Genomic DNA, 14,833 nt, shown 5'->3' on the forward strand with positions numbered 1-14,833 from the left:
ACCGGACCACTGGAATAGGGCCAGGAGTTTTACCCGACCACTAGCATAGGGCCAGGAGTTTTACCGGACCACTAGCATAGGGCCAGGAGTTTTACCGGACCACTGGAATAGGGCCAGGAGTTTTACCGGACCACTAGCATAGGGCCAGGAGTTTTACCCGACCACTAGCATAGGGCCAGGGGTTTTACCGGACCACTGGAATAGGGCCAGGAGTTTTACCAGACCTCTAGAATAGGGCCAGGAGTTTAACCAGACCACTGGAATAGTGCCAGGAGTTTTACCGGACCTCTAGAATAGGGCCAGGAGTTTTACCAGAGCACTAGAATAGGACCAGGAGTTTTACCAGAGCACTAGAATAGGGCATGGCGGCGAGCTTCACACCCCTCCAGCCGACACTTGGCATTGCACATGGTGATGTTAGGCTTGTGTGCGGCTGCTCGGCCACGGAAACCCATTTCATGAAGCTCCTGATGAACAGTTCTTGTGCTGACGTTGCTTCCAGAGGCAGTTTGGAACTGAGTTGTTGGAGTGTTGCAACCGAGGACAGGGGCCCAGAGTGTTTCCAAGGCTACAAGAAGGGCCCATAGTAATTCCTAGCCAGTTGGTATAGACTACAACAGGGGCCCAGAGTGTATCCTAGTCAGTAGGTATAGACTACAACAAGGGCCCAGAGTGTTTGCTAGTCAGTTGGTATCAGTTGGTATAAACTACAACAGGGGCCCAGAGTGTTTCCTAGTCAGTAGGTATAGACTACAACAGGGGCCCAGAGTGTTTCCTAGTCAGTAGGTATAGACTACAACAGGGGCCCAGAGTGTTTCCTAGTCAGTAGGTACAGACGACAACAGGGGCCCAGTGTTTCCTAGTCAGTGGTACAGACTTGTTTCCTAGTCAGTAGGTACAGACTACAACAGGGGCCCAGAGTGTTTCCTAGTCAGTAGGTACAGACAAACAGGGACCCAGAGTGTTTCCTACAGTAGGTACAGACAACAACAGGGGCCCAGAGTGTTTCCTAGTCAGTAGGTACAGACAACATGGACCCCAGAGTGTTTCCTAGTCAGTAGGTACAGACGACAACAGGGGCCCCAGAGTGTTTCCTAGTCAGTAGGTACAGACGACAACAGGGGCCCCAGAGTGTTTCCTAGTCAGTAGGTACAGACGACAACAGGGGCCCAGAGTGTTTCCTAGTCAGTAGGTACAGACGACAACAGGGGCCCCAGAGTGTTTCCTAGTCAGTAGGTACAGACGACAACAGGGGCCCAGAGTGTTTCCTAGTCAGTAGGTATAGACTACAACAGGGGCCCCAGAGTGTTTCCTAGTCAGTAGGTACAGACTACAACAGGGGCCCAGAGTGTTTCCTAGTCAGTAGGTACAGACGACAACAGGGGCCCCAGAGTGTTTCCTAGTCAGTAGGTATAGACTACAACAGGGGCCCCAGAGTGTTTCCTAGTCAGTAGGTACAGACCCACAACAGGGGCCCCAGAGTGTTTCCTAGTCAGTAGGTACAGACTACAACAGGGACCCCAGAGTGTTTCCTAGTCAGTAGGTATAGACTACAACAGGGGCCCCAGAGTGTTTCCTAGTCAGTAGGTACAGACTACAACAGGGGCCCCAGAGTGTTTCCTAGTCAGTAGGTATAGACTACAACAGGGGCCCCAGAGTGTTTCCTAGTCAGTAGGTATAGACTACAACAGGGGCCCCAGAGTGTTTCCTAGTCAGTAGGTACAGACGACAACAGGGGCCCAGAGTGTTTCCTAGTCAGTAGGTACAGACTACAACAGGGGCCCCAGAGTGTTTCCTAGTCAGTGTTTCCTAGGTATAGACTACAACAGGGGCCCCAGAGTGTTTCCTAGTCAGTAGGTATAGACTACAACAGGGGCCCAGAGTGTTTCCTAGTCAGTAGGTACAGACGACAACAGGGGCCCAGAGTGTTTCCTAGTCAGGTCAGTAGATCAGGAGACTCCTGTCCCTAATCATCACTGATAATGGACAGACTTGTAGTTTCATATCATAATGGCCTCCTGTAGGATAAATAAAGTGTATTTGAATTGACTGGACTTACTCCACGTGTTGGAAGACCACCCCGTTGCCAGAGAGGTGCAGCCTGCTCCCCTCCACGTTACTGTTCACACAGAGCTGTCCCAGAGCAGAGTCCTGGTACCTCACCAACAGGTCAAAGGTCATAATGTACAGAGGTTGAGGGGTCAACTGCTGCTGCTGCTGCTGTTGCTTCATCTGAGGGCAGCCATCTTGAGGCTGCATGATGTCATCACCAATCAATTCTGTGGTAAGAATGACACGCTGTAGTTACTATAGACCAGAGCCCTATTCCCTATATAGTGGTACTACTATAGACCAGAGCCCTATTCCCTATATAGTGGTACTACTATAGACCAGAGCCCTATTCCCTATATAGTGGTACTACTATAGACCAGAGCCCTATTCCCTATAGTGTGGTACTACTATAGACCAGAGCCCTATTCCCTATATAGTGGTACTACTATAGACCAGAGCCCTATTCCCTATATAGTGGTACTACTATAGACCAGAGCCCTATTCCCTATATAGTGGTACTACTATAGACCAGAGCCCTATTCCCTATATAGTGGTACTACTATAGACCAGAGCCCTATTCCCTATATAGTGGTACTACTATAGACCAGAGCCCTATTCCCTATATAGTGGTACTACTATGACCAGAGCCCTATTCCTATATAGTGGTACTACTATAGACCAGAGCCCTATTCCCTATATAGTGGTACTACTATAGACCAGAGCCCTATTCCCTATATAGTGTTACTATAGACCAGAGCCCTATTCCCTATATAGTGGTACTACTATAGACCAGAGCCCTATTCCCTATAGTGGTACTACTATAGACCAGAGCCCTATTCCCTACCGGGTCGTTTCTGTAACTCTTCCAGGAAGTCCGTCATGCCAGCCGCTCTGGCCTCCTGGTTCAGCCTGTCATGATCACTGAAGTCCTCTGGCAGGAAGATGTTTCCGGTCTGAAGGTAATTAGCTGAACAGAACACAGACACATCACCTGTTAGGAGATGCTGCTGCTTCACATTCGCAGAGATACACACGGAAATACATTCAAACACGCCACACACACACATGCACGCACGCAAACACACATCGGACATACACACACGCACGCAAACACACTTACAGAAAAATGCTTATTTCGACACATGCATTTCCTTCGGAGGCTCGACAAACACTACATCAACTGAATCATCTAGATAAACACAATGACAGGAATCATTACAGTGGAGAGTCAGATACCAGAGATAATAGATAGGGTCCTTACTGTAGCTACTAGAGATAATACTGGTCCTTACTGTAGCTACTAGAGATAATACTGGTCCTTACTGTAGCTACTAGAGATAATACTGGTCCTTACTGTAGCTACTAGAGATAATACTGGTCCTTCCTTACTGTCATCTACTAGAGATAATACTGATCCTTACTGTAGCTACTAGAGATAATACCAGAGGGTAACACTGATCCTTACCTACTAGAGATAATACTGGTCCTTACTAGCTACTAGAGATACTACTGATCCTTACTGTAGCTACTAGAGATAATAGAGGGTACTGTAGATACTAGAGATAATACTGATCCTTACTGTAGCTACTAGAGATAATACTGATCCTTACTGTAGCTACTAGAGATAATACTGATCCTTACTGTAGCTACTAGAGATAAGCTACTAGAGATAATACCTTCTACTAGAGATACTACTGATCCTTACTGTAGCTACTAGAGATAATAGATAGGGTCCTTACTGTAGATACTAGAGATAATACTGATCCTTACTGTAGCTACTAGAGATACTGGTCCATACTGATCCTTACTGTAGCTACTAGAGATAATACTGATCCTTACTGTAGCTACTAGAGATAATAGAGTAGCTACTAGAGATAATACTGATCCTTACTGTAGCTACTAGAGATAATACCAGAGGGCAATACTGATCCTTACTGTAGTCTAGAGATAATACTGTAGAGCTACTAGAGATAATACTGATCCTTACTGTAGCTACTAGAGATAATACCAGAGGGTAATACTGATCCTTACTGTAGCTACTAGAGATACTGATCCTTACTGTAGACTAGAGATAATACTGATCCTTACTGTAGCTACTAGAGATAATACTGATCCTTACTGTAGCTACTAGAGATAATACTGATCCTTACTGTAGCTACTAGAGATAATACTGCCCCTTACTGTAGCTACTAGAGATAATACTGATCCTTACTGTAGCTACTAGAGATAATACCACTACTGATCCTTACTGTAGCTACTAGAGATAATACCCTTACTGTAGCTACTAGAGATAATACTAACACTGGTCCTTACTGTAGACTAGAGATAATCCTTACCTAATACTGATCCTTACTGTAGCTACTAGAGATAATACTGGTACCTTACTAGAGATAATACCAGAGCCCTTACCCTGTAGCTACTAGAGATAATACTGGTCCTGACTAACACAATGACAGGAATCATCAAAGGGGAGAGTCAGATACCAGAGATACTAGATAGGTCCTTACTCCTTCCCTACTAGCTACTAGATAATACTGGTCCTTACTGTAGCTACTAGAGATAATACTGATCCTTACTGAGCTACTAGAGATAATACTGGTCCTTACCTAGAGATAATACTGATCCTTACTGTAGCTACTAGAGATAGATAATACTGATCCTCACTGTAGATCCCTTACTGTAGCTACTAGAGATAATACTGGTCCTTACTGTAGCTACTAGAGGTAATACTGATCATTACTGTAGCTACTAGAGATAATACCAGAGGGTAATACTGATCCTTACTGTAGCTACTAGAGATAATACTGATCCTTACTGTAGCTACTAGAGATAATACTGATTCTTACTGTAGCTACTATAGATAATACTGGTCCTTACTGTAGCTACTAGAGATAATACTGATCCTTACTGTAGCTACTAGAGATAATACTGGTCCTGACTAACACAATGACAGGAATCATCACAGGGGAGAGTCAGATACCAGAGATAATAGATAGGGTCCTTACTGTAGCTACTAGAGATAATACTGGTCCTTACTGTAGCTACTAGAGATAATACTGATCCTTACTGTAGCTACTAGAGATAATACTGGTCCTGACTAACACAATGACAGGAATCATCAAAGGGGAGAGTCAGATACCAGAGATAATAGATAGGGTCCTTACTGTAGCTACTAGAGATAATACTGGTCCTTACTGTAGCTACTAGAGATAATACTGATCCTTACTGTAGCTACTAGAGATAATACTGATCCTTACTGTAGCTACTAGAGATAATACCAGAAGGTAGTACTGATCCTTACTGTAGCTACTAGAGATAATACTGGTCCTTACTGTAGCTACTAGAGATAATACTGATCCTTACTGTAGCTACTAGAGATAATACTGATCCTTACTGTAGCTACTAGAGATAATACTGATCCTAACTGTAGCTACTAGAGATAATACCAGAGGGTAATACTGATCCTAACTGTAGCTACTAGAGATAATACTGATCCTTACTGTAGCTACTAGAGATAATACCAGAGGGTAACACTGATCCTTACTGTAGCTACTAGAGATAATACCAGAGGGTAACACTGGTCCTTACTGTAGCTACTAGAGATAATACTGATCCTTACTGTAGCTACTAGAGATAATACTGATCCTTACTGTAGCTACTAGAGATAATACCAGAGGGTAATACTGATCCTTACTGTAGCTACTAGAGATAATACTGGTCCTTACTGTAGCTACTAGAGATAATACTGATCCTTACTGTAGCTACTAGAGATAATACTGGTCCTTACTGTAGCTACTAGAGATAATACTGATCCTTACTGTAGCTACTAGAGATAATACCAGAGGGTAACACTGATCCTTACTGTAGCTACTAGAGATAATACTGATCCTTAGCTACTAGAGATAATACTGATCCTAGCTGTAGCTACTAGAGATAATACTGATCCTTACTGTAGCTACTAGAGATAATACTGATCCTTACTGTAGCTACTAGAGATAATACCAGAGGGTAACACTGATCCTTACTGTAGCTACTAGAGATAATACCAGAGGGTAATACTGGTCCTTACTGTAGCTACTAGAGATAATACTGATCCTTACTGTAGCTACTAGAGATAATACTGATCCTTACTGTAGCTACTAGAGATAATACCAGAGGGTAACACTGATCCTTACTGTAGCTACTAGAGATAATACTGATCCTTACTGTAGCTACTAGAGATAATACCAGAGGGTAATACTGATCCTTACTGTAGATACTAGAGATAATACTGATCCTAACTGTAGCTACTAGAGATAATACCAGAGGGTAATACTGATCCTAACTGTAGCTACTAGAGATAATACTGATCCTTACTGTAGCTACTAGAGGTAATACTGATCCTAACTGTAGCTACTAGAGATAATACTGATCCTTATTGTAGCTACTAGAGATAATACCAGAGGGTAATACTGATCCTTACTGTAGCTACTATAGATAATACTGATCCTTACTGTAGCTACTAGAGATAATACTGGTCCTTACTGTAGCTACTAGAGATAACACTGATCCTTACTGTAGCTACTAGAGATAATACTGATCCTTACTGTAATACTGAGGTCTACTGATCCTAGATAATACCCTTACTGTAGCTACTAGAGATAATACCTTACTGACTAGAGATAATACTGGTCCTTACTGTAGCTACTAGAGATAATACTGATCCTTATTGTAGCTACTAGAGATAATACTGATCCTTACTGTAGCTACTAGAGAATACTGATCCTTACTGTAGTTACTAGATAATTGATCCTTATTGTAGCTACTAGAGGAATCCTTATTGTAGCTACTAGAGATAATACTGAGTCCTTACTGTAGCTACTAGAGATAATACTGATCCTACTGTAGCTACTAGAGATAGAGAGGGTAATACTGATCCTTACTGTAGATACTAGAGATAATACTGATCCTTACTGTAGCTACTAGAGATAATACCAGAGGGTAACACTGATCCTTACTGTAGCTACTAGAGATAATACCAGAGGGTAATACTGGTCCTTACTGTAGCTACTAGAGATAATACTGATCCTTACTGTAGCTACTAGAGATAATACCAGAGGGTAACACTGATCCTTACTGTAGCTACTAGAGATAATACCAGAGGGTAATACTGATCCTTACTGTAGCTACTAGAGATAATACCAGAGGGTAATACTGATCCTTACTGTAGATACTAGAGATAATACTGATCCTAACTGTAGCTACTAGAGATAATACCAGAGGGTAATACTGATCCTAACTGTAGCTACTAGAGATAATACTGGTCTTTACTGTAGCTACTAGAGATAATACTGATCCTTACTGTAGCTACTAGAGGTAATACTGGTCCTCCTAACTGACAGAGATATCATACACCTTATTGAGCTACTAGTCAGATACCAGAGATAATACTGATCCTTACTGTCCTACTATAGATAATACTGATCCTTACTGTAGCTACTAGAGATAATACTGGTCCTTACTGTAGCTACTAGAGATAACACTGATCCTTACTGTAGCTACTAGAGATAATACTGATCCTTACTGTAGCTACTAGAGGTAATACTGATCCTTACTGTAGCTACTATCCTTACTGTAGCTACTAGAGGTAATACTGGTCCTTACTGAGCTAAGAGATAATACTGAACTGAGCTACTAGGGTAATATGGGCCTTACTGTAGCTACTAGAGATACCAGAGATAATAGATAGGGTCCTTACTGTAGCTACTAGAGATAATACTGGTCCTTACTGTAGCTACTAGAGATAATACTGAGCCTACTAGAGATAATACTGATCCTTATTGTAGCTACTAGAGATAATACTGATCCTTACTGTAGCTACTAGAGATAATACTGATCCTAGTAAGGATAATACTGATCCTTACTGTAGCTACTAGAGATAATACTGGTCCTTTACTGTAGCTACTAGAGATAATACCAGAGGGTAATACTGATCCTTACTGTAGCTACTAGAGATAATACTGATCCTTACTGTAGCTACTAGAGATAATACCAGAGGGTAACACTGAGGACCTTACTGTAGCTACTAGAGATAATACTGATCCTTACTGTAGCTACTAGAGATAATACTGAGGGTAATACTGATCCTTACTGTAGCTACTAGAGATAATACTGATCCTTAGTAGCTACTAGAGATAATACTGAGAGGGTAACACTGATCCTTACTGTAGCTACTAGAGATAATACCAGAGGGTAACACTGGTCCTTACTGTAGCTACTAGAGATAATACTGATCCTTACTGTAGCTACTAGAGATAATGTAGCTACTAGAGATAATACTGATCCTTACTGTAGCTACTAGAGATAATACCAGAGGGTAATACTGATCCTTACTGTAGCTACTAGATAATACTGGACTGAGCTACTAGAGATAATACTGACTAGAGATAATACCAGAGGGTAATACTCCTTACTAGAGATAGCTACTGGAGATAACTGGTCCTTACTATAGCTACTAGAGATAATACTGGTCCTTACTGTAGCTACTAGAGATAATACTGGTCCTTACTGTAGCTACTAGAGATAATACTGATCCTAACTGTAGCTACTAGAGATAATACCAGAGGGTAATACTGATCCGTACTGTAGCTACTAGAGATAATACTGGTCCTTACTGTAGCTACTAGAGATAATACTGATCCTTACTGTAGCTACTAGAGATAATACTGATCCTTACTGTAGCTACTAGAGATAATACTGATCCTTACTGTAGCTACTAGAGATAATACCAGAGGGTAACACTGATCCTTACTGTAGCTACTAGAGATAATACCAGAGGGTAATACTGATCCTTACTGTAGCTACTAGAGGTAATACTGATCCTTACTGTAGCTACTAGAGATAATACTGATCCTTACTGTAGCTACTAGAGATAATACCAGAGGGTAATACTGATCCTTACTGTAGCTACTAGAGGTAATACTGATCCTTACTGTAGCTACTAGAGATAATACCAGAGGGTAACACAGATCCTTACTGTAGCTACTTGTGAAGATGTGAAGGCACAAGGCCACTGGAGTGGGAAACAGTAACTGAAGCTTTGAGAGGTAGGTTTGTTGGGAGTTCCTATTGAGTTGATTGATGTTTGGTTGTAATGGGAATAGAGGCTAAGTTAAGATCTCTGGATATGTTGTAGATGAGGGTGTAATAAGGGTGACTTTCTGAGGTCATTAAAGATCCCATGGCACTTATTGTAAGACAATGGGTGTTAACCCCGGTGTCCTGGCTAAATTCCCAATCTGGCCCTCAAACCATCATGGTCACCTAATAATCCCCAGTTTACAATTGTCTCATTCATGCCCCTCCTCTCCCCTGTAACTATTCCCCAGGTCGTTGCTGCTAATGAGAACATGTTCTCAGTCAATTTACCTGGTAGAATAACAGATAAATAATTCATAAATAAAAGATACTTCTAGAGTTTGAATTTTAGTTTGATGTTGATTTCTTTGTTGGATATTTTTATTTTATTTATTTTTATTTTTTTTACTAGGCAAGTCAGCTAAGAACAAATTCTTATTTTCAATGACGGCCTAGGAACAGTGGGTTAACTGCCTGTTCAGGGGCAGAACGACAGATTTGTACCTTGTCAGCTCGGGGATTCGAACTTGCAACCTTTCGGTTACTAGTCCAACGCTCTAACCACTAGTCTACCTGCTGGTTACCAGCCCAACGCTCTAACCACTAGGCTACCTGCTGGTTACCAGCCCAACGCTCTAACCACTAGGCTATCCTGCCTAAAGGAAAGCTGGAGCTTGAAGCAGACACCAGAACATCCGGTATGGGATGGAACAAGGTTGAGAAGACTAGCTGCCCAGAACAGAGTGTGATGTAGATGAGTCCTCGATAGGCCTAAGTAAATAATTCGATTAAAAACTTACCTATGAATCTGAAGAGAGAGCTGTCACACTCGATGACGACCAGGTCGTCACACAACCACAGCAGGTTGTGAGGCGTCACCAGGGCGGGGTACAGGCGGACCGTCTCCATGGGAACGAAGCAGTACAGCACCTCCTCGTCACCGTCGACCAGAGGAGTCCCCACCAGACCCAGGGGTACCGCGTCATGAACTACACAACAACACAGTGGCATCATATTGTAGCAATCCTTGCCTGTTTAAGCAATAGCTGTTACCTACCTGAGTACACTGGGCTGGTTATGGGCTCAGGCTGTCTGGTGTTACCTACCTGAGTACACTGGGCTGGTTATGGGCTCAGGCTGTCTGGTGTTACCTATCTGAGGACACCGGGCTGGTTATGGGCTCAGGCTGTCTGGTGTTACCTACCTGAGGACACCGGGCTGGTTATGGGCTCAGGCTGTCTGGTGTTACCTATCTGAGGACACCGGGCTGGTTATGGGCTCAGGCTGTCTGGTGTTACCTATCTGAGGACACTGGGCTGGTTATGGGCTCAGGCTGTCTGGTGTTACCTACCTGAGTACACTGGGCTGGTTATGGGCTCAGGCTGTCTGGTGTTACCTACCTGAGTACACTGGGCTGGTTATGGGCTCAGGCTGTCTGGTGTTACCTACCTGAGTACACTGGGCTGGTTATGGGCTCAGGCTGTCTGGTGTTACCTATCTGAGGACACTGGGCTGGTTATGGGCTCAGGCTGTCTGGTGTTACCTACCTGAGGACACTGGGCTGGTTATGGGCTCAGGCTGTCTGGTGTTACCTACCTGAGTACACTGGGCTGGTTATGGGCTCAGGCTGTCTGGTGTTACCTACCTGAGTACACTGGGCTGGTTATGGGCCCAGGCTGTCTGGTGTTACCTATCTGAGTACACTGGGCTGGCTGTGGGGGGCCTACCTGAGTACACTGGGCTGGCTGTGGGGGGCCTACCTGAGTACACTGGGCTGGTTATGGGCTCAGGCTGTCTGGTGTTACCTACCTGAGGACACTGGGCTGGCTGTGGGGGGCCTACCTGAGTACACTGGGCTGGTTATGGGCCCAGGCTGTCTGGTGTTACCTACCTGAGGACACTGGGCTGGTTATGGGCTCAGGCTGTCTGGTGTTACCTACCTGAGTACACTGGGCTGGTTATGGGCTCAGGCTGTCTGGTGTTACCTACCTGAGTACACTGGGCTGGTTATGGGCTCAGGCTGTCTGGTGTTACCTATCTGAGGACACTGGGCTGGTTATGGGCTCAGGCTGTCTGGTGTTACCTACCTGAGGACACTGGGCTGGTTATGGGCTCAGGCTGTCTGGTGTTACCTACCTGAGTACACTGGGCTGGTTATGGGCTCAGGCTGTCTGGTGTTACCTACCTGAGTACACTGGGCTGGTTATGGGCTCAGGCTGTCTGGTGTTACCTATCTGAGGACACTGGGCTGGTTATGGGCTCAGGCTGTCTGGTGTTACCTACCTGAGGACACTGGGCTGGTTATGGGCTCAGGCTGTCTGGTGTTACCTACCTGAGTACACTGGGCTGGTTATGGGCTCAGGCTGTCTGGTGTTACCTACCTGAGTACACTGGGCTGGTTATGGGCCCAGGCTGTCTGGTGTTACCTATCTGAGTACACTGGGCTGGCTGTGGGGGGCCTACCTGAGTACACTGGGCTGGCTGTGGGGGGCCTACCTGAGTACACTGGGCTGGTTATGGGCTCAGGCTGTCTGGTGTTACCTACCTGAGGACACTGGGCTGGCTGTGGGGGGCCTACCTGAGTACACTGGGCTGGTTATGGGCCCAGGCTGTCTGGTGTTACCTACCTGAGGACACTGGGCTGGTTATGGGCTCAGGCTGTCTGGTGTTACCTATCTGAGTACACTGGGCTGGTTATGGGCTCAGGCTGTCTGGTGTTACCTACCTGAGGACATTGGGCTGGTTATGGGCTCAGGCTGTCTGGTGTTACCTACCTGAGTACACTGGGCTGGTTATGGGCCCAGGCTGTCTGGTGTTACCTATCTGAGTACACTGGGCTGGTTATGGGCTCAGGCTGTCTGGTGTTACCTATCTGAGTACACTGGGCTGGTTATGGGCTCAGGCTGTCTGGTGTTACCTATCTGAGTACACTGGGCTGGTTATGGGCTCAGGCTGTCTGGTGTTACCTATCTGAGGACACTGGGCTGGTTATGGGCTCAGGCTGTCTGGTGTTACCTACCTGAGTACACTGGGCTGGTTATGGGCTCAGGCTGTCTGGTGTTACCTACCTGAGTACACTGGGCTGGTTATGGGATCAGGCTGTCTGGTGTTACCTACCTGAGTACACTGGGCTGGTTATGGGCTCAGGCTGTCTGGTGTTACCTATCTGAGGACATTGGGCTGGTTATGGGCCCAGGCTGTCTGGTGTTACCTACCTGAGTACACCGGGCTGGTTATGGGCCCAGGCTGTCTGGTGTTACCTACCTGAGTACACTGGGCTGGTTATGGGCTCAGGCTGTCTGGTGTTACCTATCTGAGTACACTGGGCTGGCTGTGGGGGGCCTACCTGAGTACACTGGGCTGGTTATGGGCCCAGGCTGTCTGGTGTTACCTACCTGAGGACACTGGGCTGGCTGTGGGGGGCCTACCTGAGTACACTGGGCTGGTTATGGGCCCAGGCTGTCTGGTGTTACCTACCTGAGTACACTGGGCTGGTTATGGGCTCAGGCTGTCTGGTGTTACCTACCTGAGGACACTGGGCTGGTTATGGGCCCAGGCTGTCTGGTGTTACCTACCTGAGTACACTGGGCTGGTTATGGGCCCAGGCTGTCTGGTGTTACCTATCTGAGGACATTGGGCTGGCTATGGGGGCCTACCTGAGGACACTGGGCTGGTTATGGGCTCAGGCTGTCTGGTGTTACCTATCTGAGGACATTGGGCTGGCTATGGGGGCCTACCTGAGGACACTGGGCTGGTTATGGGCTCAGGCTGTCTGGTGTTACCTATCTGAGTACATTGGGCTGGCTATGGGGGCCTACCTGAGGACACTGGGCTGGCTGTGGGGGGCCTACCTGAGGACACTGGTACGGCTGGCTATGGGGGCCTACCTGAGGACACTGGGCTGGCTGTGGGGGCCTACCTGAGGACATTGAGCTGGCTATGGGGGCCTACCTGAGGACACTGGGCTGGCTATGGGGGCCTACCTGAGGACACTGGGCTGGCTATGGGGGGCCTACCTGAGGACATTGAGCTGGCTATGGGGGGACTACCTGAGGACATTGAGCTGGCTATGGGGGACTACCTGAGGACATTGAGCTGGCTATGGGGGACTACCTGAGGACATTGAGCTGGCTATGGGGGTCTTCCTGAGGACACTGGGCTGGCTGTGGGGGCCTACCTGAGGACACTGGGCTGGCTATGGGGGGCCTACCTGAGGACACTGGGCTGGCTGTGGGGGCCTACCTGAGGACACTGGGCTGGCTATGGGGGGCCTACCTGAGGACACTGGGCTGGCTATGGGGGGCCTACCTGAGGACACTGGGCTGGCTGTGGGGGGCCTACCTGAGGACACTGGGCTGGCTATGGGGGGCCTACCTGAGGACACTGGGCTGGCTATGGGGGGCCTACCTGTGGACATTGGGCTGGCTATGGGGGGACTACCTGAGGACACTGGGCTGGCTATGGGGGGCCTACCTGAGGACACTGGGCTGGCTATGGGGGGCCTACCTGAGGACACTGGGCTGGCTATGGGGGGCCTACCTGAGGACACTGGGCTGGCTATGGGATCAGGTTCTCTGGTGTTACAGATTCTGGTCTTCCAGTAGTTCAGAGTGGCTCTCTCAGTCACCTGCAGGTCTACTGGCCGGTCTCGCAGGAAATGCTTCCCTGACTGGAGGTTCTCTAAGGCCTAGTGGGAAATTAATCCGAGGACATAAATCATGAGCCCACTTCATATCAAATCAAATGTTATTTGTTACTTATAGTTTACAGCACCGGGTATAAAAGGTGCAGTGAAATGCTTAGATCTGCCTCCCTCAACATTAGAGTATCAATATCAATAATAATCTATGTTTTAATAAAAAAATAACAAGTAATTAGAGGAAGTTAGTATGCATAGTAATATAACTGATATGTACACACTAGGATATAAATTATGATAGTGTAAACATGAAATATTTTCGGTATAAATGAACTTATTCTTAAAAACTTGTCCAAGTATATTTTTTATGTTTAGACTCAATGATGTAGTACAAGATCTTTCCCGACCAATCAGACCTCTTCAAATCCAATCTTTTTCAGAGCTCAACTGATTGGTCAAAAGACCAATTATTGAGAAAAAAAAGATCAGAATTGGGCTGCTTCGTCTAAATGCAGCCTTGTTGTTTTGATTTCGTTTTTAAAAAAAAACGTTAAACCTTGATTGCATGTTATTGTGAAACAGTAGACTGTTTGCGTTACTTTACCATATTAGCTAGACTAATAATAATGTCTTTAACTTTGCAAACGGCAAAAAGGGTTGATCGATGAATTGATTTACCTGTAGCAGTGACGTTAGACGTAGACCTGCAGTAAGCTCATATAAAATATTTAATTCTGATACACATGATGTAGCTAGTTTCCCAGTTTGTAGATAATACTGTACGTGTCTGAATGTGCATCCGTCTCTGTCGATAAACCACCGTGGTTTCTGACCAGAAGACGTGTCTTTGAAAAGCAACGAGTCCTGAAGGTGAGAAAGTCGGTTGAACCGGATGGAAAAAAAACAACCACCAACGTTGAAGGAACAAAATTGATTGTCCTGTTCAGTTGCCATTTTGGCGTTACAGTAGCTTACTTAAAAAAAAAAAAAAACTTTACGCAAAAGCCAGGTAAAGAAACAGAAAGT

At 45.7% G+C, this 14,833-nt stretch overlaps 1 protein-coding gene across 1 annotated transcript in view; it reads right to left on the bottom strand.

The window, feature by feature from the left end:
* LOC115122796 (BTB/POZ domain-containing protein KCTD19-like) overlaps positions 1 to 14,761 on the bottom strand; it is a 55,636-nt gene extending 40,875 nt beyond the window's left edge. Inside the window, exons 1-5 of the mRNA XM_065011218.1 lie at positions 14,486 to 14,761; positions 13,708 to 13,855; positions 9,969 to 10,157; positions 2,897 to 3,019; positions 2,060 to 2,279 (exon numbers count right to left, since the gene is read on the bottom strand). Coding sequence (XP_064867290.1) covers positions 2,060 to 2,279; positions 2,897 to 3,019; positions 9,969 to 10,157; positions 13,708 to 13,855; positions 14,486 to 14,761 — 956 coding nt within the window. The remainder of the gene's footprint in view (positions 1 to 2,059; positions 2,280 to 2,896; positions 3,020 to 9,968; positions 10,158 to 13,707; positions 13,856 to 14,485) is intronic.
* Positions 14,762 to 14,833: the final 72 nt, after the last annotated feature.

The sequence above is a fragment of the Oncorhynchus nerka genome, linkage group LG27 (genome assembly GCF_034236695.1).
Source record: "Oncorhynchus nerka isolate Pitt River linkage group LG27, Oner_Uvic_2.0, whole genome shotgun sequence".
Lineage (NCBI taxonomy): Eukaryota > Metazoa > Chordata > Actinopteri > Salmoniformes > Salmonidae > Oncorhynchus > Oncorhynchus nerka.